The sequence below is a fragment of the Maylandia zebra genome, unplaced genomic scaffold (genome assembly GCF_041146795.1).
Source record: "Maylandia zebra isolate NMK-2024a unplaced genomic scaffold, Mzebra_GT3a scaffold11, whole genome shotgun sequence".
NCBI lineage: Eukaryota > Metazoa > Chordata > Actinopteri > Cichliformes > Cichlidae > Maylandia > Maylandia zebra.
Genome location: NW_027490041.1, coordinates 5685747 through 5710093, shown reverse-complemented (window position 1 = coordinate 5710093; position 24347 = coordinate 5685747). Strand labels below are relative to the sequence as shown.

At 42.5% G+C, this 24347-nt stretch overlaps 3 protein-coding genes across 6 annotated transcripts in view; 1 reads left to right on the top strand and 2 right to left on the bottom strand.

The window, feature by feature from the left end:
• LOC143412335 (protein NLRC3-like) overlaps nt 1–4808 on the top strand; it is a 108031-nt gene extending 103223 nt beyond the window's left edge. For both annotated transcript variants that reach the window (XM_076881323.1, XM_076881324.1), the window contains 2 exons: nt 3791–3837; nt 3986–4808. In XM_076881323.1, coding sequence (XP_076737438.1) covers nt 3791–3837; nt 3986–4524 — 586 coding nt within the window. In that variant the 3' untranslated portion in view covers nt 4525–4808. The remainder of the gene's footprint in view (nt 1–3790; nt 3838–3985) is intronic.
• The window catches only part of LOC143415939 (uncharacterized), a 282785-nt gene that overhangs the window by 130917 nt on the left and 127521 nt on the right, over nt 1–24347 (bottom strand). The gene's annotated exons all lie outside the window — the stretch shown is intronic.
• Nucleotides 17458–20354, bottom strand: LOC143415989 (phospholipase D1-like). Of its 3 annotated transcripts, none has more exons than XR_013096414.1 (4): nt 20028–20354; nt 19155–19737; nt 18972–19065; nt 17458–18633 (listed from the first exon to the last, which is right to left on the bottom strand). XR_013096414.1 is itself a non-coding variant. In XM_076881354.1 (4 exons), exons 1-3 carry the CDS (start codon nt 20247–20249, stop codon nt 19012–19014), a joined length of 525 nt encoding a protein of 174 aa, XP_076737469.1. In that variant the 5' UTR covers nt 20250–20354; the 3' UTR covers nt 17458–18629; nt 18972–19011. The 3 variants fall into 3 exon arrangements, 2 of the variants coding, with proteins under 2 accessions (XP_076737469.1, XP_076737468.1); XM_076881354.1 differs by having other exon boundaries at nt 17458–18629; nt 19489–19737; XM_076881353.1 differs by having other exon boundaries at nt 17459–18633; nt 19489–19737.

The following is a 24347-nucleotide window of genomic DNA, read 5'->3' as shown; positions in this document are numbered from 1 at the left end:
CGTTTCCTCTCGCATAGCCAAGCCAGATTTGGCCGGAGGGAGGAAGCAGTTGCGACCCTCAGTATGTCTTGAAGATGATCATCCGTAAGTCTGGACCTGTACTTGGACTTATTGAAGTTCAAAGTGGAGAAGAGCTTTTGGCACAAGTATGTGCTACCAAAAAGGCACATGGTCCGCTTGAACATTCGGGAAAGCCGAGGGAAACTAGGGCTCAAGTCTCTCAAAAATTGTCCAAGCTTGTCTGCTTTTCCACTCACCTCCCTGAACTTTGCTTTGAGTTCAGAGTTGCACTGCAGCTCAATGAGCTCCATTTGAAGCACAGAAGGGGCATCTTGCACATCAAAGGAGAAGGGGTCCGCAAAAATGTGAAAGGTGGCTCTGTGTGTCTTGAAGTCAGCAAATCTGTGATCAAATTCCTCCTGTAGCCTCAAAATGACATCAACATACTCGTCAGCACTGAATGGTGTGCCTGCATCCACGAGTGCCTTGCATGCTGGGAAATGGCAAAGGTTTGTCTGAGAGAGCTGAGCTTTCCAGAGCGCCAGTTTTGTGGAGAATGCTCTCACGTTGTCATAGGCAGCACTGACAAGTTGCCCCTGGCCTTGTAACGTCTTGTTCAGTACATTAAGCTCATGTGTCATATCAACAAGAAAAGCTGAGTCCATGAGCCATTTGGGATCAGTTAGCACAGGAACACTAACTCCATCCTTCTCCATGAAGGCTTCACTTCTGCTCTCAACTCAAAAAGTCTCTTTAATACATTTCCCCTGCTGAGCCAACGTACCTCAGTGAAGTCGAGCACATCCCCATATTCTGACTCCATTTCCTCTAAAAAAGCTCAGAACCTTCGGTGCTTTAAGCCCCTGGATCTGATTTGGTTGATGCATTTCACAACAATAGACATCACATTGTCAAACTTCAGGCATTTGCTGCAAAGGACCTGCTGATGGATGATGCAGTGCAGAGCAATGGCCTCCTCCACGCCTTCCTCTTCCAGTTTGTTTTGTGCCACCAGTCCATGTTTCCTCCCTGTCATTGATGGCGCTCCATCTGTTGTTATTCCAACAAACCTCTTCCATGGCAAACCAACATTCTCAATGGCATCACACAGCTTGTAAATATCTGCTGAGCGGTGGTCTGGCCATGCATTGGAATTACTGTGAGCAGCTCCTCCATCACTTCAAAACTGTCATCAACACCACGGACATACATTGGGAGCTGGGCAGTGTCGGTGATGTCTGTGGTCTCATCAAGAGCGACTGAGTATACACTGAAACATTTGGCTTTCTCACACAGTTGGTCATAAATGTCACTTGACAGGTCAGAAATGCGATCTGCTGCGGTGTTGGCAGAAAGGCTGATGTTGCTAAACTGACCTTTCTTTCCCGGACAGACTATATTTGCAGCCTGCAATATGCACTTTTAGACAAATGCACCTTCTGTGAATGGCTTCCCTGCTTTAGCAATCATCTCACTAACCACGTGGCTCCGACTGCTGCATTATTCTCTTTGGTTGCTTTCTTGGAGAAATCTTGCTGCCTCAGTAGATCTGTTTTAAGACTGGCAACCCGGTTCGCTCTCTCGTCTCCCTGGTATTCTGCATCCAGCTCAGCATGTCTAGTTGTGTAATGACGTTTCAAATTGTATTCCTTGTGCAGCGCAACTTTCTCTGTGAAAATGAGACAGGTCGGGGTGCCCCTGTGCTCAACAAAGAAATATTGCATTTCCCACTTTTCCTGAAATTGTCGGTGCTCATCACCAACCTTTCTCTTCACCGCAGGCTTTGAAAAAGACATGTTTGGGGCTATGTGACATTTATAATTCTACTTGGTGTCACTGTCGCATTGAAGTTTCAATCAAGCGTTTAGCCGACGGACGGGGAACGTCTCAACGCGTAGAGAACGTCATTTCTGCTTCTTTTTCTTGCAACCGTAGCACGGCGATCGGCAGATAAAAAGCCGGTAGCAGTCTCCTTTGTTTTTACGCTCGATGTTCATGTCTTTCATGACGACACGAACACCGTGGCGTTTGCAGATGGTAGAAAGTGCAGGGATAGCGAGCGCAAAAAAGGCAACTGCTCACGGCGCCGGGCTGTTGTTACAGGAGAAAGAAGCGGAAATGACACCGTGACATATAACAAATAACATCAGCTGTTTCTGATGTTAGTTGTTTTGACTGCTTTTACATTATATTGAAATATATGTAATGTTCATGTTTGCTGCAATGCAAACGCAGTGATGCAAATAAAAACATCGAGCCACAAATTACGGTGCGACCCTATAATTAGTCCGGGTTACCGGGGACTGTTGTTGCCGATGAACAGGTGTCGCTATGTGACTGCAGACTAAATTGGGCTGCATTGAGTTCATGACTTTTCTTTTATCCCGCCGCCTACGCATCACTGTGAGAGTTAATATGAGATCTCTCTCTGTGGAAAAATAACTTTAAATCCCACTGACGTGTGTATAAATCTATATACGTATAATGTCCCGCTGGGCAGCAACTTAAAAAAACAACTTTTTTTGAAGTGTTGTGAACGCAGCGCGCTGGGGCGAATGTCGGCGTTTGCCCAATAGAAAGGAGGAAGCCAGCCAGGCACAGGAAAGAAAGAAACACTCCAGGGCAACGCTGCTGGAACTTTGACTCATTGAGAAATGTTTCCCTGCTTGCATCAAGCCCGGCTGGTGTCCCCTGAGATCCATATCCCACCCTGATTGGTGGGTTAATTCAGCTCCGCCCACAACACTGTAAAGTGTCATACATTATCAAACTAACATTACATTTTCATATTAAGGTGGGGCCAAAAACTATCGTCCTGCGGGCCGCAATTGGCCCGTGGGCCGCGAGTTTGAGACCCCTGGTGTAGGAGGACACCTACTCTGTGTCTGGTTAAGTATAAGAGCCCTTTGTTAGGGGGACCGCTGGACTCTTAGCACCAGCTTTGGGGTCACAGGGTCACATCTGGAACACACACACACACACACACACAGACACACACACACACACACACACACACACACACACACACACACACACACACACACACACACACACACACTATGCACAGACTGGTACTCTTTGTTCATACCTGTGTAAGACGTCATAATGAACTTGTGCATATTCATGTAAGCTCAATAAAGAGCAGTGTTACGAGGGAGCAGACGAGAGCGACTGAGGTCAAGTGAAGGAACGGCGCTGTCACAGTTCTCTCCCTCATCAATTGTCTGGTTCCAGCGGTGGGTCTGTGCTAGACGACCCATCACCAGCTTTTTCCACTGGTTACCAGTACGTGGTAGAATCCACTTCCAGATCTGGTTGTCTTTAAATCTGTGAATGGATTGGCTCCATCTTATCTCTCTTTAACAAAAGAATCCAAGTGGAGCCCTCAGGTCTGCAGATAAGCAGCTTCTGACCAGAACTAGACGTAAAAACAGAGGTGAGCTTTATCGATGGCTGCAGCCAAACTCTGGAACAGTCGCCCTTCACATCAGGTCGTCACCAACACTGGACATTTTTAAAAGCCGGTTGGAAACACATTTGTACTCTGTAGCTTTCAATCCTGACCAGTCTTTATAGTCATTACTGTGTATGTTTCCTATTTTCTCTCTACTCTGTGCAGCACTTTGGCTCAAGCTGTTTTTAAATGTGCTGATAAATAAATGTAGATTTCTTTGAATAAAACAGTGGAGCCGAGCTTTGAGCTCAGTGTGTAACAGTGTGTGTGTGAGAGCCATGTAATGTCCATGTGTGCATGCTGACTGTGCTGCTCTGACCCCCCTCCTCCTTTCAGGGTGGAGCCTGCTGGAGTCCGATGGTTGAGACCAGGTCTGAGGAAGTGTAAGTGTGTTTTTAATGGGATTCATGAAAACAAAGCAGCACACATTCAACCATCTTCATCATGTCAGGAGTCATCATCAAAGTGTCAATCAATGAACAGATGATGGATCAATAACTGCAGCTGGATTGTGTTTGTTCTCTCCATCAGATTCCTGTCAACTCACAATCGACACAAACACAGTGAACACAAAGCTCCAACTGTCTGACAACAACAGGAAGGTGACACGTGTGGAGGAGGTTCAGTCATATCCTGATCATCCAGACAGATTTGATGTTTTTAATTATCAGCTGCTGTGTAGAAATGGTCTGACTGGTCGCTGTTACTGGGAGGTCGAGTGGAGAGGAGACGTTTATATATCAGTGAGTTACAGAAGCATCAGAAGGAAAGGAGTCAGTGATGACTGTTTGTTTGGAGACAATGATCAGTCCTGGAGTCTGATCTGCTCTGATGATGGTCCTCGTTCTGTCAGGCACAATAGCAGACTAACATCCATCTCCTCCTCCTCCTCCTCCTCCTCTGTCTCTAACAGAGCAGCAGTGTATGTGGACTGTCCTGCTGGCACTCTGTCCTTCTACAGAGTCTCCTCTGACACTCTGATCCACCTCCACACCTTCAACACCACATTCACTCAAACTCTTTATCCTGGGTTTAAGTTCTGGTGTGGTGGCTCAGTGTCCCTGTGCTGAGTGGAGTGTAAAGAGTGTCTCCTGTTACAGAAACACTCTGACTGTTGAACAGATAGTTCAGTCTGTACATGTCTGTCTCTTTCACTCACAAACACGTTTTCAGATTCATGGATTCAATCAGTTGATGTTTGAAACTCTTCTAAATGATTCCTTGTAAACTTCTTCCTCTTCAGTCACAAACAAACAGGAAGTGATGTCACATGTGTTCCTGTCCACACAGCAGAATGAGTCTATTGCTGACAGTGATGTACAAACAGAGTGAGCATTTCTGAGGCCCAAAATAAACTGAGTAGTTCACTGAATGAACAATGGACTGTGAGCTCAGTTCCTTCATCATTAGTATGGATTATATATGTATATGTATTATATTAGTATCATATATATCAGGTGCTGCTGCTTTCAGTCATTGTGCAAATGTGCTGTTTGTAAGCTTGTAAAGCTGCAGTCAGCTGAGACTGAAGAAGTCACCTGATCAGTGAGCAAACGTTTCTGAAAACGTCCAGATGAACAGAATCAACCTTTTGGGATCAGCCAGCAATGCAGCATCATTGTTGTTCAGCTTCAGAGGTTTGCAGGAATGAACTGATGACCAGAAACAGCTGCAAAGTCCAAGAAAATACCAGCTGGAGTTCAGCTGCATTTGAAGAAGTCAAAGAAAAGTAAGGATGGCAAAGGGCGACGTTTTCTTCCAAAGAGCTGCAAACATGGTCGACGCCTCATTAGAAGAATCATCTGGACGTTTGTGAGGAACTCTAACCAAGAAAGCAACGTCACACAGATCCAACAGACAGTTTCCATGACTGCAAGTGTTGAGTGGAAAAATGCTACATTGCATTATTGCATCCTCTCACCACAGGAGACGCTGTTGGCACCACTGATTGCTGATCAGCTGTTCTCTGATGATCTGATTGATACTGTGAATAACGGGACTCACTGAACTCTGTGACACAGTGAAGATTACAGAGTTTAACTTCAACATCTGACTGACGTCACACAGACAGAAGGATGAACCAGTGAGGCACAGAACACAGTTACTGGAGATACTGGATCAGCTCCATGTGAACCTCTGATGGAGAAGCTGCTGAGCCAGAGGAAACATCAGGACATGACAGCAGCTACACTTATCTAACAACATGTAGCAGAGCTGATCTATGTTAGAGGATCTATCACAGCAGCTGAAGCCAAAGTCCAACACTGGATACCAGCTGAGCCTGTGCTGAGTGTAGTGTTACAGGAAAAGGGCAGAAACACTGGTAGCTCCCAGTGATGCTGACTGGGGCACAGAGCTGAATGATGCAGCATCAGGACACTGTTTCAGTCTGACTGACAGAGAAACCTGTAGCTGTATCTACATGTGAGGCAGAGGCCACACAAGCAGCTTTCTATGTTTCACAGTGACTGAGATCTTCAGTGGGGGTGGACATGCTCCTGTACAGACCTCTGAGGAGAACCAAGGTGCAGTCAAAGAGTCCAGTCTGTCCTCACAGATGTGAACATGTGCTTTCATCAGGTCTGCTGTCAGCTAGCAGGCTCACATCAGAATCACTGTTCCTGAAAAACACAGTCTGTGTGACATCATCAGTCAGCTGATGGTCCCAGATCTGAATGGTTTCTGTCTCTACTGAGGAAGTCAGAGAATATCACTGAGGTGTGGATCAGGTCTGAGTGAGCTGTGGAGGGACAGCTTTAAACAGTCCACAGGTCTCACGTCCTGCTCAGTCTGGTAGCAGATACCTCGTATTGTTCCAGATGTGCTGACATCAGCAGCAGCACAGCTGTGTGATACCATGAATCTCAGTTATTGATCCAACACACAGTAAATACAAAGATCAGGATTTCTGAGAGTAATCATTATGAGTCTGAACACATGATCACTGAATGTTAGTCTCCACAATAATAAGCTAACACAAGCAAACACAGCTTTCAGCTCTTATTTTGAAACTGGCTTATTTAGAGAGCTGTGATGTGAGCGTGCCTGGCTCTGAGGCACTTGGGTCAGCCTCTGTTGTTTAGAAGTGTTACAGACTGTGAATGACACAGACCTGTCAGTTTCCATGTTTGTCTGTAACACAGCTCAGGGGCTCCATGCTGAACGCATCCATCCAGTGTTATTGATCCAGGACTGATACCAGCATTGGGATCAATACTACAACACACAATCACATGTGTCCACGTGATGCAGTTTGAAGAGCAATCAGATGTCTCTGTATGAGGAGGCGGGGTCACAGGAGGTTCACAGAAACTCTGCAGCAGCATCATCAGCTCACATGGAAACTTTGATGATTCACTTCTGTGGTGTTTTTACAGAAACACGTCACAAAATTAGCTCCACCTGTTTTGTGAGCTTTGAGTGTCTTGTCTTCATCCTGGATTCTTGTGTTGCTGTTTTTACACACAGCAGATATTTCCTGGTTGCTTCCTTGATGACCACATGAAGCTTTCTGAAGCTTGGATTGAAAACGCTTCATTACTCAAAGCTTTCCAACACAGGCCTCTGTGCTGCCATCTGGTGGACAAACATGTGAAGTGCAGCGTGAAGCTACAAATGAAACTGCTTCAGCTACGTTTATATATAACATACTATAACCTATATAATGTGGAGATCAGGGAAATTATTTTGTTGCTACTGTTAATAATCATCATCATTACCATTGCATTAATAATATAATCTACAGCATTGATATTGCATTCAGATGTTTAAACATTTTGGTACCCAATTAGCCTTTACTACAGGTGCAGTTATAACCACTTTAAACTGTTGAGTTGAATCTATGATCTTAAATGCTTTTGAGTGCTTGTTATAATCTTAAGTGTGTATGGGCTGATTCTGTTGATTCTGAGTCCATCTGTGCAAAGTCTTGACAGGAAACTGCAGGTTTGCAGAGCGTGCTTTTGCAAAAGTGAAACTAAAAGCAGAGTGTAAGTGCAGCTTATTCTGAGGAGCTGTTTGGATGATGCTATTTGAATAACCAGGTTGTTCATTATTATCTTTTATACTTTTATATTCTTTTATTAAGCTTCTAGTAGAGGTTCTTGATTAAAACATTTATTCAATATACTACATATATAGTTTTAGTAAACTGCTAACACATTTGAGAGTGGCCTCTGTTTGACTGCGAGCGTTAGTAGGTGAGAGGTGACACAGAGTGCCAAGTGAGGTCGTGACACACACACACACACATAGTAGATACATTCAGTTATAGGTGAGAGGTTAATCATGTTTGCTTGCAACTGCGGGCGTGCAGAAGTGGTATCTTACTGCAGAGCATGGTCTGTGGTTTTGGAGAAGCGGCAGTCAAAAGGTTGACAGGAAACATCTGCCATGAAGATAGAGATAATGTTCTTTTCAAACTGTGTTAAAAGTCATTGTGGTTTTGATTTGACGTATGTATGTATGTATCTGTGTGACGTTGAAGGGGCGTCATTAAATTCAAACCCCGATGGTATAAAATATCTGTTTATGCTTTGATTAGTCGGAGATCAGCGCTGTCTGCGTACGGCGCTGGTCCCCCCACGCCTGTGTTCATTAAAATCAATTGTTTGACCAAGCTCTTCTGGACCTGGTTGTTTGTACTCTCCTTCCTCAATATTTGAACCTTAACAATAACTATATGTATAGTGTATTATGTAGGTGTTAGAGCTGGGGGTAGAACTGCTGATGGCCTGGTTGTTATTTATGTTCCCCATGGTTCACCAGCTCTCACACAACATCAGCACCAATGATCCACATCCTTATAAACCTCTGAATCAGGTCCTGAAGCAGTGACGTCCTGAGTGAAGACCTCACTGATCACATGACTCTGGTCACCTGGACTCAGTGTTTCTGAAGCAGTGTGCTGGGTTTTTAAAAATACGTGGCTGCTGCCTGATGTTGGGCCCACAGAGGAAGACGACTCACTCGCTCTTCTTCACTTCCTCCTTAAACATGTGGAAGGAGAGCAAAGTGCTGCCAGACTCTTATTTCTGACAGGAACAGAAGAAACCACAGCAAACTGGTCCAGTTCTTCATCTTCATCACAATCTGTTTATTTCTGATGGTGTCTTCAGTCTGAGGTTTGAAGTTTCCATGTCTGTGTGATGTGTGGTGTGAAGGCTGCTGGTTAAACTGGGACTCACTGTTTAAAGCACTGAGTGCTCATAGAGAGATGCTCCATGAGTCCCAGTACAGACTACAAACATGGTGGAAACTTAGCTTTGATATCCACACACTCTGCACGTCTGTGAGTAACTGTGATGAAGATGTGCAGAGATCTGTGTCCAAACAGGAGAAAGACTGTAAAGACTCTGTGCTTCTAACAGCCTCTGTTAACATATGTGAGGCTGTTTGTTGTTGTTGCCATGGAGCTTTGCACTGTTTGGGTCAGCAGGTCATGTGATCAGGTTTGTTCTGCTGGACGATGGTTCAGTGTCAGGTTTGTTTGCATTCATCAATAAATATCTAAATAAATCAAAGACTCCATGTTTGTTCTTTCATCATGTGACCTCTGCTCATCCATCTCTGTGTGTATCAGGATACATTTGGTTCATAATACACAGAAAAATCAGTTATTACCTGTAATAAATGTGAAAGATTCCTGCAGTGATAACCAGGCAGGACTGAAACACATCCAAGCTGTCACCACGGTAACAGCACCGTCCATCCACAGGTGAGGGGAGGAGCAAAAAGAGGGACTTTGACCATTTTATACTAAAAACACTCAACTAATGTTTCTAATATGAAACAAATAAGCCCACATTAATGTGAGCGTTTATTAAATAATAATAATGATGATTTCCTTCTGATCTCATTTCCACAGCAGAGAAAACTGTAGTGTATATTGAGGTGGAGGGTGTGGTCTGTGGCTCAGGTGTAGAGTGAGGGTGGGGTGCACCACAGCAGCATGCTGGGACTGCTGAGGGTGGAGGAGGGAGTGATGATGACATCAGAGCTGCAGCACAGAGACCAGTGAACACACAGTCTGTTCATCTTTGCATAGATACAATATACAGCACAATATTGAATGACAGACACGCTGTGGGAGCTTCCACAGATACACTGACGTCAGCATCCAGAGTCCTCCTGCTGCTCCCCCCTCAGAGCCCCGTGATCAGCACCAACACATTCAGTTAGATGACAGAGTCCAGCTGCAGCTAGAATCAGCTCCCCTCTGTGAACAACAGCACAGCGTCAGTGTTTCACACTCAGTGAAAGGAGGAAACAGCAGAAGAACACCATGTGTGCTACGTTTCCCAGGACACACTACAAACTGCACAAATACAGAGCAGCACGTGGAAGGACCTGGAGCTGCATTTACAGAGCTGCAGACAGCGTGATGTCCTGTATGGACAGGTGGAAGGAACCAAGTCCTCAGCTGGAACACTCGTGTTTGTCCACAGACAGGAAACACAGCAGGAAACTTCCTCACAGAAGTGCAGCTCATGGATAACACACTTCCTGTCAGTCAGAATGAGGCTGCAGCCAAACACAGAAAGGTGTTTTTGTCCAGATGAGCCCAGAGAAGAAACACGAGTGTTCACAGACATCAGAAGCTCAGAGAGGTGAAACATGAGGTTGGAGTCCTCGTCAGCATCCAGAAGAGCTGCTGTGAAACCCTGAGTACTCATGACAGACTCTGATGGCACAAACACATCATGATTCAAACAGAAAGACAAACATGGAGCTCCTGATCCTCCTGCATGAGAACAAGCTGACATGAGCGCTGTGTCTGAGAGTGTCTCCCTGTCACAGTGACAATAACACAGCTGCTGCTCACAGTCATTAAACTGACCTGAGGTCAGCTGTGCTCCTTACATATGAACCATGTGACCTCACATCAGTGCTGTGGATGACTGTAGTCATAGAAGAGTAGAGCTGTAGCAGGTGGTGTGAGGAGGAGGTGGTGTATTCTAGTTAACGCAGTACTGAAACACTCCAGCAGAGGGCGCTGTTAAGTCCTTATTGTAACACAGTTACTGTGTGCAGTTAGACTTCATACATAATCTGCACTTATTTCCATCAGACATGCTGTCAGTAAATGATTGGTTTCTATACATTTCTGTTGGATTATGTGTCCACAGGTGTTTGTACTTTGTGCCTTAATAAAATGACGGTAAAAGGCCCCGCCCATATCCTATCCATGTCTTATCATGCAATGACTCTGTGAATGGACTGGAGAGGGGTTGTGGTAGAGTCCTCCGTCAGGAATGAGATGTATGTGTCGACTTTTTATTCTCCCTTAAAAGTATTATGCCATAAATGCTGCACAGGGCAGCTCTGCTAACAGGTTATGGGCCCAGACAGCAGTAAAGAGGAGGTCCTGTAACTGCCAAAGGAAGGGCAGCGTTTCCTGAAACCGCAAGATACCGGCAGGTGTTAAAAGTTTGGCACGATTGAGTGAGTAAGCGATTTTGAGCATCATGAGCAGACGCACGGCAGAGTCGGGTAGTCGATATTCCTGTTTGCAGTTTGATGGAGATGAAAGGAAATATGAGATATGGGAAACAAAGTTCCTTGGTCATCTCAGACTACAAGGTTTGAAAGATGTCATCTTGAAGGCTGAGGGTGATGAAGAAGCCGATGGTGAAGATGATGACAAAAATGCAGAAGCATATGCAGAGTTGATACACTTTCTAGATGACAAAAGTTTATCGTTAGTTATGAGAGATGCAGTTGATGACGGACGGAAAGCTCTAAGAATTTTGAGAGGTCATTATGCAGGAGTGGGCAAGCCACGGATTATAAGTCTGTACACCGAACTTACTTCTCTCACATATGAAAGGAATGAAAGTGTGACGGACTATATTATCCGAGCAGAAGCAATTATCACAGCGTTGAAAAATGCGGGTGAGCAATTAACTGATGGACTTCTGATCGCAATGATAATGAAAGGACTACCAGAGACGTTTAAACCCCTGATTGTGCACGTTACACAGAGCGAAGCAAAAATCACATTCTCAGAGTTTAAAGTAAAACTCAGAAGTTATGAAGAAACCGAGAGAATGCGTGCGGCTGTAACAGATGACAACGTAATGAGGACAAAAGTGCAATTAGACCAGGATTCTACTTTTTGGCGAGCAGACGACCGAAGATCAAAGAATAATGAGATTGTGTGTTTTAAATGTGGACTAAAGGGACACACTGCAAGAACGTGCCGATCCAGAGTATGGTGCAGTTTTTGCCGGAGTAGTACACACAAAGATGCGACCTGTAGAAGGAAGCTGAGACGGGATGAAGCGAGAGGGGTTATGGAGAAGGACTACGCGTTCAAGACGGGCTCCGAACCCCAGAGGGTCCCGGACGGCGGCCGGGAGATGCTGAACAATCAGCTACTGGTGGATACGGGAGCGACGTCACATATCTTTACGAAGCTCGAGAGTTTTAAGACGTTTGATGATACATTTCGACCCGAGGCTCATTGTGTAGAGTTGGCTGACGGAAGGCGGAGCAGAGGAGCTGCAAAGCGGCGAGGAGATGCTGAGATAAGTATGATTGACAGTAAAGGACGAAGTCACAAGGTAACATTGAAACAAGCACTCTACATTCCATCGTTTCCACAGGACATTTTGTCAGTAAAAGCAGCTACTAGTAACGGAGCCACTGTGGTTTTCAAACACGGGGACAGTTTTCTTAAACATGTTGATGGAACAAAATTCCCTATATGTGAACATGAGAGACTGTTCTTTATAAATACTGTGCAAGAGTTTGAGGAGAAATGTAATGGATGTTTTGATATGCAACGTGGCATGAAATCCTAGGGCACTGTAATTATGGGGATGTTCAAAATTTGCAAAATGTCGTCGATGGAATGGAAATTAAGGGTAAAATCAACAAAAATATGCAATGTGAAGCCTGTATACAAGGGAAGTTTATCCAAACTAGGAACCGAGAACCCGATGAAAAGGCCAGGACAGCATTAGAGTTGGTACATACGGATTTAGCTGGTCCGATTACGCCAAACTCTAAAGAAGGGTTTAAGTATGTTTTGTCGTTTGCTGATGATTATTCAGGTGCAACATTTGTATATAATCTGAAACACAAAAGTGATACAACTCAGGCAACTGAAAGATTTATTGCAGAGGTGGCGTCATATGGGAAAATCAAGTGCATTCGTTCTGATAATGGAACTGAATTTACAAGTAGACAGTTCAGAGATTTGTTAAGTAGACACGGCATTAGGCAGGAAACTTCGGCGCCATATTCGCCTCATCAAAATGGAACAGCAGAGAGGAACTGGCGTACACTTTTTGACATGGCGAGATGCATGTTAGTTGAGAGCGAATTGCCAAAGTCTTTATGGCCATATGCAGTACAAACCGCGGGAGTGATTCGGAACCGGTGTTTTAATAAACGCACAGGTCAGACAGCGTATAAGATGTTAACTGGAAAAAGACCTGATCTTTCTAGAATGAAGAAATTCGGATCATTGTGCTATGCTTATAAACAAAATAGGGGAAAGCTGGATCCAAGATGCGACAAAGGTGTTTTCTTGGGATATGACAAAAACAGTCCAGCATATTTGATCTATTTCCCAAAAACCGGGAAAGTTGAAAAGCACAGATTGATAAAAATACTAAATCCCGCGACAATGGATCAACAAACACAGAGTGATCAGATGTGTGAAGATGAGGTTTATGAATCCAGAAAAGATGGTGAACCCAAACAGACGAAGGATGAGGATATTCCAGATGGTAGTGAAAGCAGTCAAACTGAGTCCGAGGTTAAAACTGATGATAAAGTAGATGCTGGAGCTACACGTTATCCATCCAGAATTAGAAAGAGACCTGATTATTTGAGTGATTATATCACGGATGTGAAAGAGTGTGAAAATGAACAGATGCAAACCAGTGTTGATTATTGCTACAGATTGTTGTGTGAAATACCCACATCATTTAGCGAAGCTATTGTGTCAAGCAAGTCAAAAGAATGGGAAAGAGCGATGAGTGAAGAAATTCAATCCCTTAAGGAGAATGACACATTTACTTTAACCACCTTACCAGAGGGAAAGAAAGCAGTGGGGGGTAAATGGGTTTATGCCGTTAAAAAGAACTCAGACGGATCAGACAGATATAAAGCTCGATTTGTGGCTAAAGGTTTTAGTCAAACAAAAGGAGTTGATTATGAGGAGACTTTTTCACCGACTGCTAATTTATCGAGTGTGAGAGTTTTGATGCAGAAAGTGGTTCAGGATGATATGTTGGTTCACCAGATGGATGTAAAAACCGCCTATTTACACGCACCAATAAATGAAGAAATATATATACAACAACCAGAAGGTTTTGAGACAGAATCAAGTGAGACTAATAAACTGGTGTATAGACTAAAGAAATCACTTTATGGGCTGAAGCAATCGGGTCGTAACTGGAATCAAACCTTACATGACTATTTAAGCAATTGTGGATTTAGACAAAATATTGCTGATCATTGTGTGTATTCAAAAGAGACTGAAAGTGAAAAAGTAATCATCATAGTGTGGGTGGATGATTTACTCATTGCAGCTAACAATGAAAATGTGCTTTCAGGCGTGAAAGAAATGCTCTCTTCTAAATTCCAAATGAAAGATCTGGGGAAACTTAACCATTTTCTAGGAATAGATTTTCTTCAAGAAAAAGAATGTGTCACAATGTCACAGAAAGTATATATTGAGAACATTTTAAAGAGATTTAACATGCAAAACTGTAAGCCACCTGTGAACAGAAATGGACTCATTCTGATAAATTCGAGACATTACCAGATGTGAGGAGATATCGTGAAGCGGTAGGATGTCTTATCTATCTGAGCCATTGTACGCGACCTGATTTAAGCTATGTTGTCAGCAAACTGTCACAACATTTCAATGCGCCAACTGTTGATGATTGGACAGCAGTGAAACATGTTTTGAGGTATTTAAAAGGTAGTCGAGGGAGAGAACTGTGTTTTAGGAAATGTTCAAGTGGAAAACTGGGTCTACAAGCATACAGTGATGCAGACTGGGCATCCGATGTTTCTGATAGACGCAGTATGACAGGTTATTGTGTAAGCCTAAATGAAAATGGTCCTTTGATATCAGGGGTGGCTGTAGCTCAGGTGGCAGAGCAGGTCAGCCACTAATCAGAAGGTCGGTGGTTCGATCCCAGGCTGCACCCTGGCTGCATGCCAAATATCCTTGGGCAAGATACTAACCCCGTGTTTGCCTACTGGTGGTGGTCAGAGGGCCCGGTGGCGCCTGTATCCGGCAGCCTCGCCTCTGTCAGTGCGCCCCAGGGCAGCTGTGGCTACAATGTAGCTTACTATCGCCAGTGTGTGAATGTGTGTGTGAATGACTGAATGTAGTGTAAAGCGCTTTGGGGTCCTATGGACTAGAAAAGCGCTATACAAATGCAGGCCATTTACCATCATGGAAAACCAAAAAGCAGACAACTACAGCATTATCAACTTGTGAAGCCGAATACATGGCATTAGCAGCAACAATTCAGGAATGTATGTATTTGACTTATTTGATTCAAGATCTTGATGAGTTTGAGTATGAAATACCTATGATTTTGGAGGACAATCAGGGAACAATCGCTTTGTCAAAGAATCCAGTGAACAGACAAAGACGTAAACACATTGATGTGAAATATCATTTTATAAGGTCAGCTGTACATGAAAGAAAAGTGCTCATTGATTACTGTCCAACTGAGTCAATGGTAGCAGATATGATGACGAAACCAGTCTCAAAGTCTAAGTTAGACAAATTCTCTGGATTCGTGTTTGGAATATAAGATGTTTTTTTTGGAGGATTGTTTTTCCCCCCAACCTGTGTACAAGTGGGGGTGTTGGATTATGTGTCCACAGGTGTTTGTACTTTGTGCCTTAATAAAATGACGGTAAAAGGCCCCGCCCATATCCTATCCATGTCTTATCATGCAATGACTCTGTGAATGGACTGGAGAGGGGTTGTGGTAGAGTCCTCCGTCAGGAATGAGATGTATGTGTCGACTTTTTATTCTCCCTTAAAAGTATTATGCCATAAATGCTGCACAGGGCAGCTCTGCTAACAATTTCTAAACACAAAACCTCTTCACACTTCTAACATGCACATTTACACAACTAAATGGCAGTATTGATGAAAAGAAACACATTCAACAAATCCATTTAAACCTTAAAACAAACAAAAGGAAGCATCTCTATGGACAAACAAACCCCTCCACTTGGTTTGACCTGCTGATGTCACACATGACATCAGCAGGACTTTAAAATGAGGAAATGCCGGGCGGGCGTTTCCCCACACCTGACCCTCATGAAGCCTGAAAAGACAAACAAAGTAAGAACAAATGACTTAATCTGTAACATAATAAGATGTAAAGAAACATGTAACTGAGTATTCAGCTTCATTTGCAGAATGTTTGATTTGCCAGCAACTGAATGCTTCCACACACAAACCCGGCATAGTGAGTGAAGCAATGTTACTTAACAAATAGCAAATCATAGCAAATACATAGAAACAGAATAATGTGTTTAATATGCAAAAGAAGAAGAAGAAGTAAACACATATGGGACAAATGGAGACCATTGCAGCTCATCCACCAGTGGGGTAAAAAGAGCAACCAAGAAAGTGGCAGCCTGCACGGCCACAGATGTGCTGGAGGAGCTAGAAGCTCTACCCATGGAGAAACTCCTGGAGAACCTTGCTAAGCCTAACAGGGGACAGGTACTTCTGCCCAACCTGGCAGCCACAAAGTGAACTCATTTAGGTAAAGATAACCACATGCACCTAACCAGCCTGCACCAGCCTGACATTTCTTCCTCCTAAGTAAAAACCAATGGATGGATTGAACTTAGAGTCTCAGCTCAGTTTTCTATTTTGACCACCTACACCCCAAGATACTCTTTTAAAAAGTGTTGTTTTCAGATCCCTTTGAAGTTCATAAAGGGCCTGTTCATTTTCATTCAGATGTTTTATTACATAAATGTTACTGTTTTCTTTTGATTTATGCTCCCACTACACTGCACCTCTACAAACAACAATGCCACGGACTGTCAGCTGCTTTTACATGCTGTGAACATGAGTAGTGTTCTGGCTCCTTAAGAGTCACCGCTCACGTTATGTAGTGTTATACAAGTTCATGCAATCTTTATTCGTTTCTGGCACACTGTTCATTTTATTTTGACATTCTACCGGAAGTGCTACTTCTCATTACTTCCTGTCTAACGGGAGAAGGACAGTTTGCTACTCCTGTGCCTGCCTATGCTGCCTCTTAAGCCAGCACAGTCTGTAAGTTGGCAGTAATGTTGTGTTTTACCGGTGAATGTTTAGCACTAACTGCCGTGTGTTGTTTGTGATATTTTGAGACAGTAAATTGACTCAATGATGTGCTTTATTAGTCATTAGCCTAAACGCTAATTAGCGCTAGCTAACCGCTAACGTTAGCTTGTTAGCTTGTTTCGTTCTGCTTTGCTTTGCATAGTAACAGGTCATAGCATCTTCTAATTGTAAGAATGTTTGCTTATATTAGCTCACATGGGATATTTTGTGTTTGTTTACAGTTTTACCATTCATCCATTCATGTATTTCTACAAAGCCATGCTATGCATCCAATCAAATAAATCCACCAGAAAGGAACAACGGTGTGGTTTTTCTACATGGGATGATGGTTGTCTGTCAGCCTAGTTAAGTGCGAGGGCAGAACAAGTAGGTTTGATCAGAGTTTCAATTATCAAAGAAAAGACAAACTGAGCAGAAAGAAGGAAAAAAAGACCAACTTCTTCCCAACTGACAAGAAAAATACTCGTCATGTTTTCATAATAAAGGATCAGGCTCCCCATTTATGACAGCTTGGACCAATAATGTATGTTACACTGATGCTACTGTAGAGACAGGGTCAACATCTCTATTTAAATATAATTAATATACAAAACACAATAAAAGTTATACATGAATTATTCATTCTTTTTACTATTGATAAAATTCATGTATACTAATCAAAGTTATACATGAGTAACGACATTATTAATAATGATTAATAATAATAATTCTAATGCCAACATGATGACTGTTCATAGCTCCTGCTTTGAAATACTGAACTTAAACATTGACCTGATGAAAGATCACAATTCACAGTGGCCCACTGTCAGAATCATTCTGAATATAAACTCATCGAGTTAATCTGAACCTTTCTCAAATGTGCTGTGAATAAATGCTGCTGCAAGCCACTGTGGGAAAGCTGTGTTATTATCATGGAAACATCTGTGACACATTCACAGAGGACGAGGACACAAAGGGACGACACGCAGAGGCTGTGTTAAAGTCAAAAATCCAAATCTTTAGTCCTAAACAGGCAGTGGTTACAAACAGGAAGACAAGCAGTCCATTAAACAGTCTACAGGGTCAAACATACAGAGAATTCAAACAGCTATTAAAAACAAATAACTGGACACTGAAAAACTTCAGTGATGTGTGAGGCACCAAAGGGAAGCAGCTGAGTATATTCAATGAATTCTCTTCAAATACAAAGACAGAAACTCCTACAGGCAGCATGCAAACTGAGCAGGATACACAAAGATCAGAGATTACAAAATAAATCAGAAAAGGATTTCAAACTTACTGAGAGCAAGGCCTCTGTTACAAATCTGTCTAATAGAAAAACATGCTGTACAGATACAATACGCTCAGTGTTCATGGTCATTTAAAAACTGGCTCTACCTGAACCACTTCAATATTTTATGAAGTCACTGAGTCGACCATTTCTACAGTTTGTTTCCTTCATTGCAGTTAGAGTGCGGCTGGTAAGGATGAAAACACACACAGAGCGTAAATTGTCTTTGTTAGTAACAAACGTCAGCAAAGAAAAGACAAAACACACAAACACTTTCATGATATTCATGAATCATTAGAAAGCATCCAAACATTCTGCTCGTGGACTTTTACAGTCTTATTTGCACTCGCTCATCTTCATAATCATCCTGATCAATACATGACAGGGGAGGCTTTGAGGTAGGCGGGGCTCTCTGCTGATGTCAGCATGAAAGGCAGGACCAGCGTCTGCCACATGTTGGTGAAACATCACAGTACACTGGCGTGGTTTCCTTTCCAGATGTTGGACGTTTGACACTTCAACGTTGAGGCCAACAAGAAGACACAGTTTTGGGTCGGGTTGCTGCAGGGTTTCTAACTGAGCAAAAGCAGAAGCACACAGACCAACAGGGATCAGATGCTGAGTGTTAGAGGAACATCTGTGCTGATCACTGAATGCTGCTGTGGTCTCTTGTTGAAGTTGGCTGGTGGGACAGTCTAATAGTGATATCCTGCCCATCGGAGGAACACTTTTAAAAACACATGCAATACTTTGTTTGTATTACAGTCACAGTTTATGTTATTTTTGTCCTTTAAAAGTGTTGCTGTACTATAAAGTCCTATAATTTGAGGCTAAAATGGCTCAGAGAGTCTCTCTCTCAGAGGATCTCCTTTGAAAGTGGAGACGGCTTTATCCGCTGATCCACGTCACTTTACCTGGATGTTTTCTTTGAAGCTGGATGAAGACTCCTCTCCCTCACTCCTGCTGCAGCTGTGTGGTCCAGTTGGCCTCTGAGGTCACAGTCAACATCTGTAGCAGAAGAGGGGAAATAAAAGTCCAGGTTACCAAAACTGGGAGCTTTTCCAAAATAGAGCGTAACTGGACTTTTTCAGCCTTACAGGCAGATAGTCGTCTGAAGCTGCAGCTTTTTCTTTTTAGCTTTTTCCAATCTCTGCTCTCGGCTTTCTTTGAGAACATGTCTGCTTTCTTGGCATGGGTCTGTCTGCTGTTGGTGAAGAGACTAAATCCACATACTCGCTACTAAGATCTCCTCAAGTAGTCTCAACCAGATTACAGTTTAAGAGTAAATGTCTCCTGAGAGTTTCACCTTGGGGAGATGCTGTCTCGCTAACATGCAATCATGAGCATTAATCTATGAGGTGAAAAAGTAATTTTAAAAGCTCCAGCCACAAGTTTTATTTCATCTGTGTTTTGGTCAGAGTCCCATCAGACCTCCAGAATGGTGTCAGAGTGTTTTCTATCCACGTGATGAGCACAGGCCTCAGGTCCAGACCTCCACGGGCACCATAGCCTCTTTGGAGCTAATAGGTGCAAGAAGGTTTTGTTGGGATAGGAACTGAAGAGGAAACTGACGAGGAAGGCAAGGATCTCCTTCAGCTCCTCTGAGCCGGGACCTCTTTGTGTAGGCCAGCATTGGCCAGGTAGCCCTCCAGCATCGCTGGATGGCCGACAGTGGAAAACCTAGAGGAGTAGGAGAGAAACAGCAGCTTGGAGCATGTCTTTATACTGTTTAGTTTTTAGAGCCACAGACTTTCTTTTAATGTCATTGTTCAGGATCTATGACTGATTATGTATTTATTGTATTCCTCCATGACTGTGTGACAGCGAGTGGAAAAAACCAGCTTCACCTTTGTTGATATGCTTGTAATTTTAATATTGATTAAATGGCCCATGAAATAATAGAAAGCTCATATATGAAAATGTATTTTAAGAAGTAAAATGTTAATCTGAGTACAAAGGAGTACACTCACCTTCTGGTAGATGGAGGTGTAGCGAGCGCTGGTGAACATCCAGGCCTCCTCGTAGAACTGATCACTGATTGGATCCAAAACATCGATGGAGGATCTGTGTAAGCGCTGAGGATCGTCCTGATGGACAGAACAGAAGGAGAGTGAGACAAGTGAAGATATACTAAACAACACTGTGACATGAACTGAGCCACACACAGTTTGATTCACAGGTGATTGACACATTATTTGACCACGAGCAATCTTTTCTGGTTTGACGCCGTCTTTGTAGCCAGAAACCAGCTCTCTCCTCGGCTTCCTCCACTACACGCTTCCCCCACGCCAGTCTCCTCCGTCACTATAAAGGGGAGAGTCATGAGCTCCATCACCCTCACCTGTGCCGTCCAACGTCCCGCCACCAGCCTCCACTGCAGCAGGCCAGAGACCACACCCCTGCCACAATAAGTAAAAGTATATCCTTGCTGTACCCTTAATGCTAAATGTGCTAAATTAACCGCTGCCTTTGCCCCTTTGGGATTATTCTTATGTCACTGGGATGTTGACCTTTGACCTTCACATTAGAGAGATGGGCAGACATAATTAGTGTATGAATTTTAAAGTAACAGGTAATAAAGAGAGTGTAGCAAATGTAGTCAGGTTTATTACTCTGTATCACACATGAGTGCCCGAGGGAGGCGGGGCTGACTGGGGAGACACAGGAAACAGAGAGACAGGGCTGACTCGACATGAAACGATGAAACGTGGGACACGGGAACAGAAACTAAACACAGGCTGAAATGAACACTGAGGGAGGGAGAACTAAGATTACTGAGAGCCTGATAAATAAGAAGAACAAAAAGCAAGAAAAACAAGAGTCAAAGAAAAGCAAAAACACAAAGCATTGGGCCAGGACCCACTGCTGTGACATTTATATGTGATAAAAACATTAAAAACTGCTCACATGTTGAAATCTTTCTACGTATACTTTAGGTTCAGCTCTCCAGCCTGGCATTTGGTTAAGCATGATTCAAACATTTGATTTTGTTTAACTGGTTTTAATTATAGTTACTTTTTGTGAACATTTGTTGCAGCATTTAAAAATACATCATTTATTTTCAAACTTTTATTTGATTTAGAGCATCATATTTGACCAACGTAAATGTTTTAATTTCATATAAAATAACTGAAACAGTGAACTAAATATCTGAAATCTTTCCTTCCTTAAAAGTTATAATCCTACTTAAGTTATAGTGCAAACGCTTAAGCAACAAATATACTTGATGCTAATTAATTAATATTTCCCTTTGATGTTGCAACTATGCGGTCACTTCTGTCTTTAAACAAAATAATATTTTCCAGTTACAGAAATCATAAAGTCCAAACTAAAGTGCTACTGTTGCTATATGCATTTTATATAAATCATGGATGATGGTCCTGACATGAAGGAAAAGAAAGTTACAGGTTGCATCCTTTGACTTTGTCTCCGTGCCTTTGGGCGATTTTCAGAAGGACAGATGTTTCTGTTCAATTCTTAAATCAATTTTTTCAAACACAAACACTATTTTAAAGCTTCTAGAGAGTAAAATATTAATGATAATTATAATAACAATAATAAAAACAAAAGCTCTCAGATCCATCAAACCAAGCAGCAGAAAGAACAATAACTGAAGAGAAAACTTTAACCTTGTAGACTTCATTATGTTCCAGCTGCTCTACAGACGCTGTGACCTCGAACTTAAGCAGGTCGTAAAGTATGTAAGGTAAGGTAAGGTAAGGTAAGGTAACTTTATTTATACCCAAAGGCAAGGTAAATTTGCTTTACAGAAAAATGACAGCATTTGACATCCCTTTAAAAACACACATACCTAGTAAATATATAAAGCTCACTGTGACACATACTTTAATATTTCGAATCAAAAACAGTTCTTATTTAATTCAGTGACAGCAACGGGGACAAAGCTGTTTTTATAACGCTTTGTCCTGCATCTCGGAAATAGAAACCTCCGTCCTGAGGGAAGAAGCTGAAATTCACCCCTTAGAGGATGGGAACCATTTTTAAGGATTGATAAAGCCATCCTCTGTACCTGCTCAGAGTACAGGGAGGCTAAACAAGACTGTGGCTCAGCTATCAGACGACTGGACCATCTCACTATCTGATTCAGAGAGTTTTTCTCTGTGACAGAGGTCTGACCGAACCATGCCACCAAACAAAAGGATAAAACAGACTCAATAAAAGAACGATAAAACAAAGTTAACATTTTTTGGTCAATGTGGAAATGAACAAGTTTCCTAAGGCAATAAAGGTGCTGGTGACCCTTTTTACAAACTGATTTGCAATTTTGATCAAAGTTCAGTTTTTCATTGATTATGGTCCCAAGATATTTATATGATTGTACTTGCTCTATTTTCTGACCTTTAATTAAAGTGACTCCGTGCCCATTTTGTTGCTTCCTAAAATCAACAACCATGTCTTTTGTTTTAGATATGTTCAGCTGGAGATAAGACTCCTCCCACCACTGAACAAAGTCATCAATGACTGGGCCGTGGTTAGTTTCACCCTCTTTCAGTAAGCTGACAATAACAGAGTCATCTGCATATTTAATAATGACCCTGTTTTCATGTCTGCCCTGACACATGTTTGTATAGAGAGTGAATAATAAGGGCGATAGGACGCAGCCTTGAGGAGAACCTGTGGAGGAGAACACTGGGTCAGACAGAACCCCATTTATTCTCACTCTTTGTGACCTGTCAGTTAGAAAATCTAAAATCCAGCCCACCAGGTTTTTCCTGATTTCAAACTGTTCTAAAAGTCTTTTAATTAAAATATGGGGCTGTGTTGTATTAAAAGCCGAAGAAAAATCAATGAAAAGAAGTCTTGCAAAAGTCCCTTTACTCTCTACATGTTTAAGAATCAGATTTAGTAAAGTCAAAAGTTCGTCCTCCACTCCTCTGTTGGGCCTGTATGCAAACTGCATTGGATCCAGCTGACCTTCAGTCTCTTCATAATCACATTTCTGAGGATTTTTTCAAAGACTTTCATTACAACTGAAGTGAGGCAACAGGCCTGAAGTCGTTTAGATTTAGGGACAGGAACCACGACTGCTTCTTTGCAAAGAGAGGGCACATGTTGTGTTTGCAAGGATTTGTTAAAAATAACCTGAAATATAGGCCTGAGTTCATCAGCACAAGATTTAATTAGGCGGCCACTAATATTATCAGGACCTGGCTCTTGTTCACATTGACTGTATGAAAGGCCTTTTTAACATCGCTGAGTTCAATGATAAAGTGCTGAGTATCTCTCAGTTTCTGTTTCAGTTCCCAAATATCCTCGCTGAAATCAGAAGAACTAAAACGAGCATAAAACATGTTTAAAGCATTTGAAAATCTCTGTCTGAATTAAAACATCTAAAATGACCTGACTGCTGCTCTGGGGATTTTGAAACCCTGCTATGGTTTTCATACAAGTCCAGGCAGACCCCAAATTTTTTGCAGCAAATTTGCTTTCAAGAAGGATTTTGTCTGTTTTGCTTTCAAGATCTCGATTTTCATTTCCTTGGTGGCTGTCTGAAAATCGGTAACAGCCCCTCTTTAAAGGCCTGTCTCTTTTTCCTTAAACAGGATTTGACACTTTTAGTGACCCATGGCTTATTGTTAGCGTAAATTTTAACGCGCTTACGGGGTATAATCATGTCTTTACAAAATACTGCACAGGAGCTAGTAACATCCACCAAAGCGTCGAGATCATCTCCACAAGACTGAATAAAAACTTCCCAATCTGTACACTTAAAACATTCCTGCAAGGTAAGCACAGATTCTTCTGACCATATGTCAACATCCTTAGTCTTTGTCTTCTCTCGTTTTAAGACAGTTTTATAGATGGGCAGAAGATGCACACAGTTATGGTCAGAAGATCCCAGAGGAGGAAGCGGGAGGGATTTATAAGCATTCTTCACCGATCCGTAAAAGAGGTCCAACATTTTATCCCGTCTGGTAGGACAGGATACAATGTGCAGCTCAATAACTTCATAATCAGACCCTGTGGTATTTAGGCAGCAGAACAACTAAGAATAACAACTACAAATAATGTTTTTAGGTTTCTGTTGTACTGCAAGGTTCTGTACAGGAGAACCAAACCAAGAGCAAATATTACGTCTCATTTACACCTGAGCACGAAGAGCCATCAACATTTAGCAAATTGAATCATCTTTGTTTAGATGCAAGAAGAATCATATAGAAATGAAAAAGTAGAAATAGAAATCCAGAGCAAAGATATCCTCTAATTCAGCGTAGCACATGTGCAGCTGCTGCGATTCACGTAAGCATTCGGCTCGTCGCTGTTGCAGA

What these genes read in the sequence shown, in the direction of transcription:
- LOC143415989 (XM_076881354.1), bottom strand. Translation starts at nt 20,249, where the DNA reads ATGTGTCAATCACCTGTGAATCAAACTGTGTGTGGCTCAGTTCATGTC. An exon ending in ACACCTCCATCTACCAGAAG is followed by an intron (nt 19,738 to 20,027) that starts GTGAGTGTACTC and finishes CTACTCCTCTAG; the next exon opens with GTTTTCCACTGTCGGCCATC. An exon ending in ACTCTGACACCATTCTGGAG is followed by an intron (nt 19,066 to 19,488) that starts GTCTGATGGGAC and finishes CTTCTGCTACAG; the next exon opens with ATGTTGACTGTGACCTCAGA.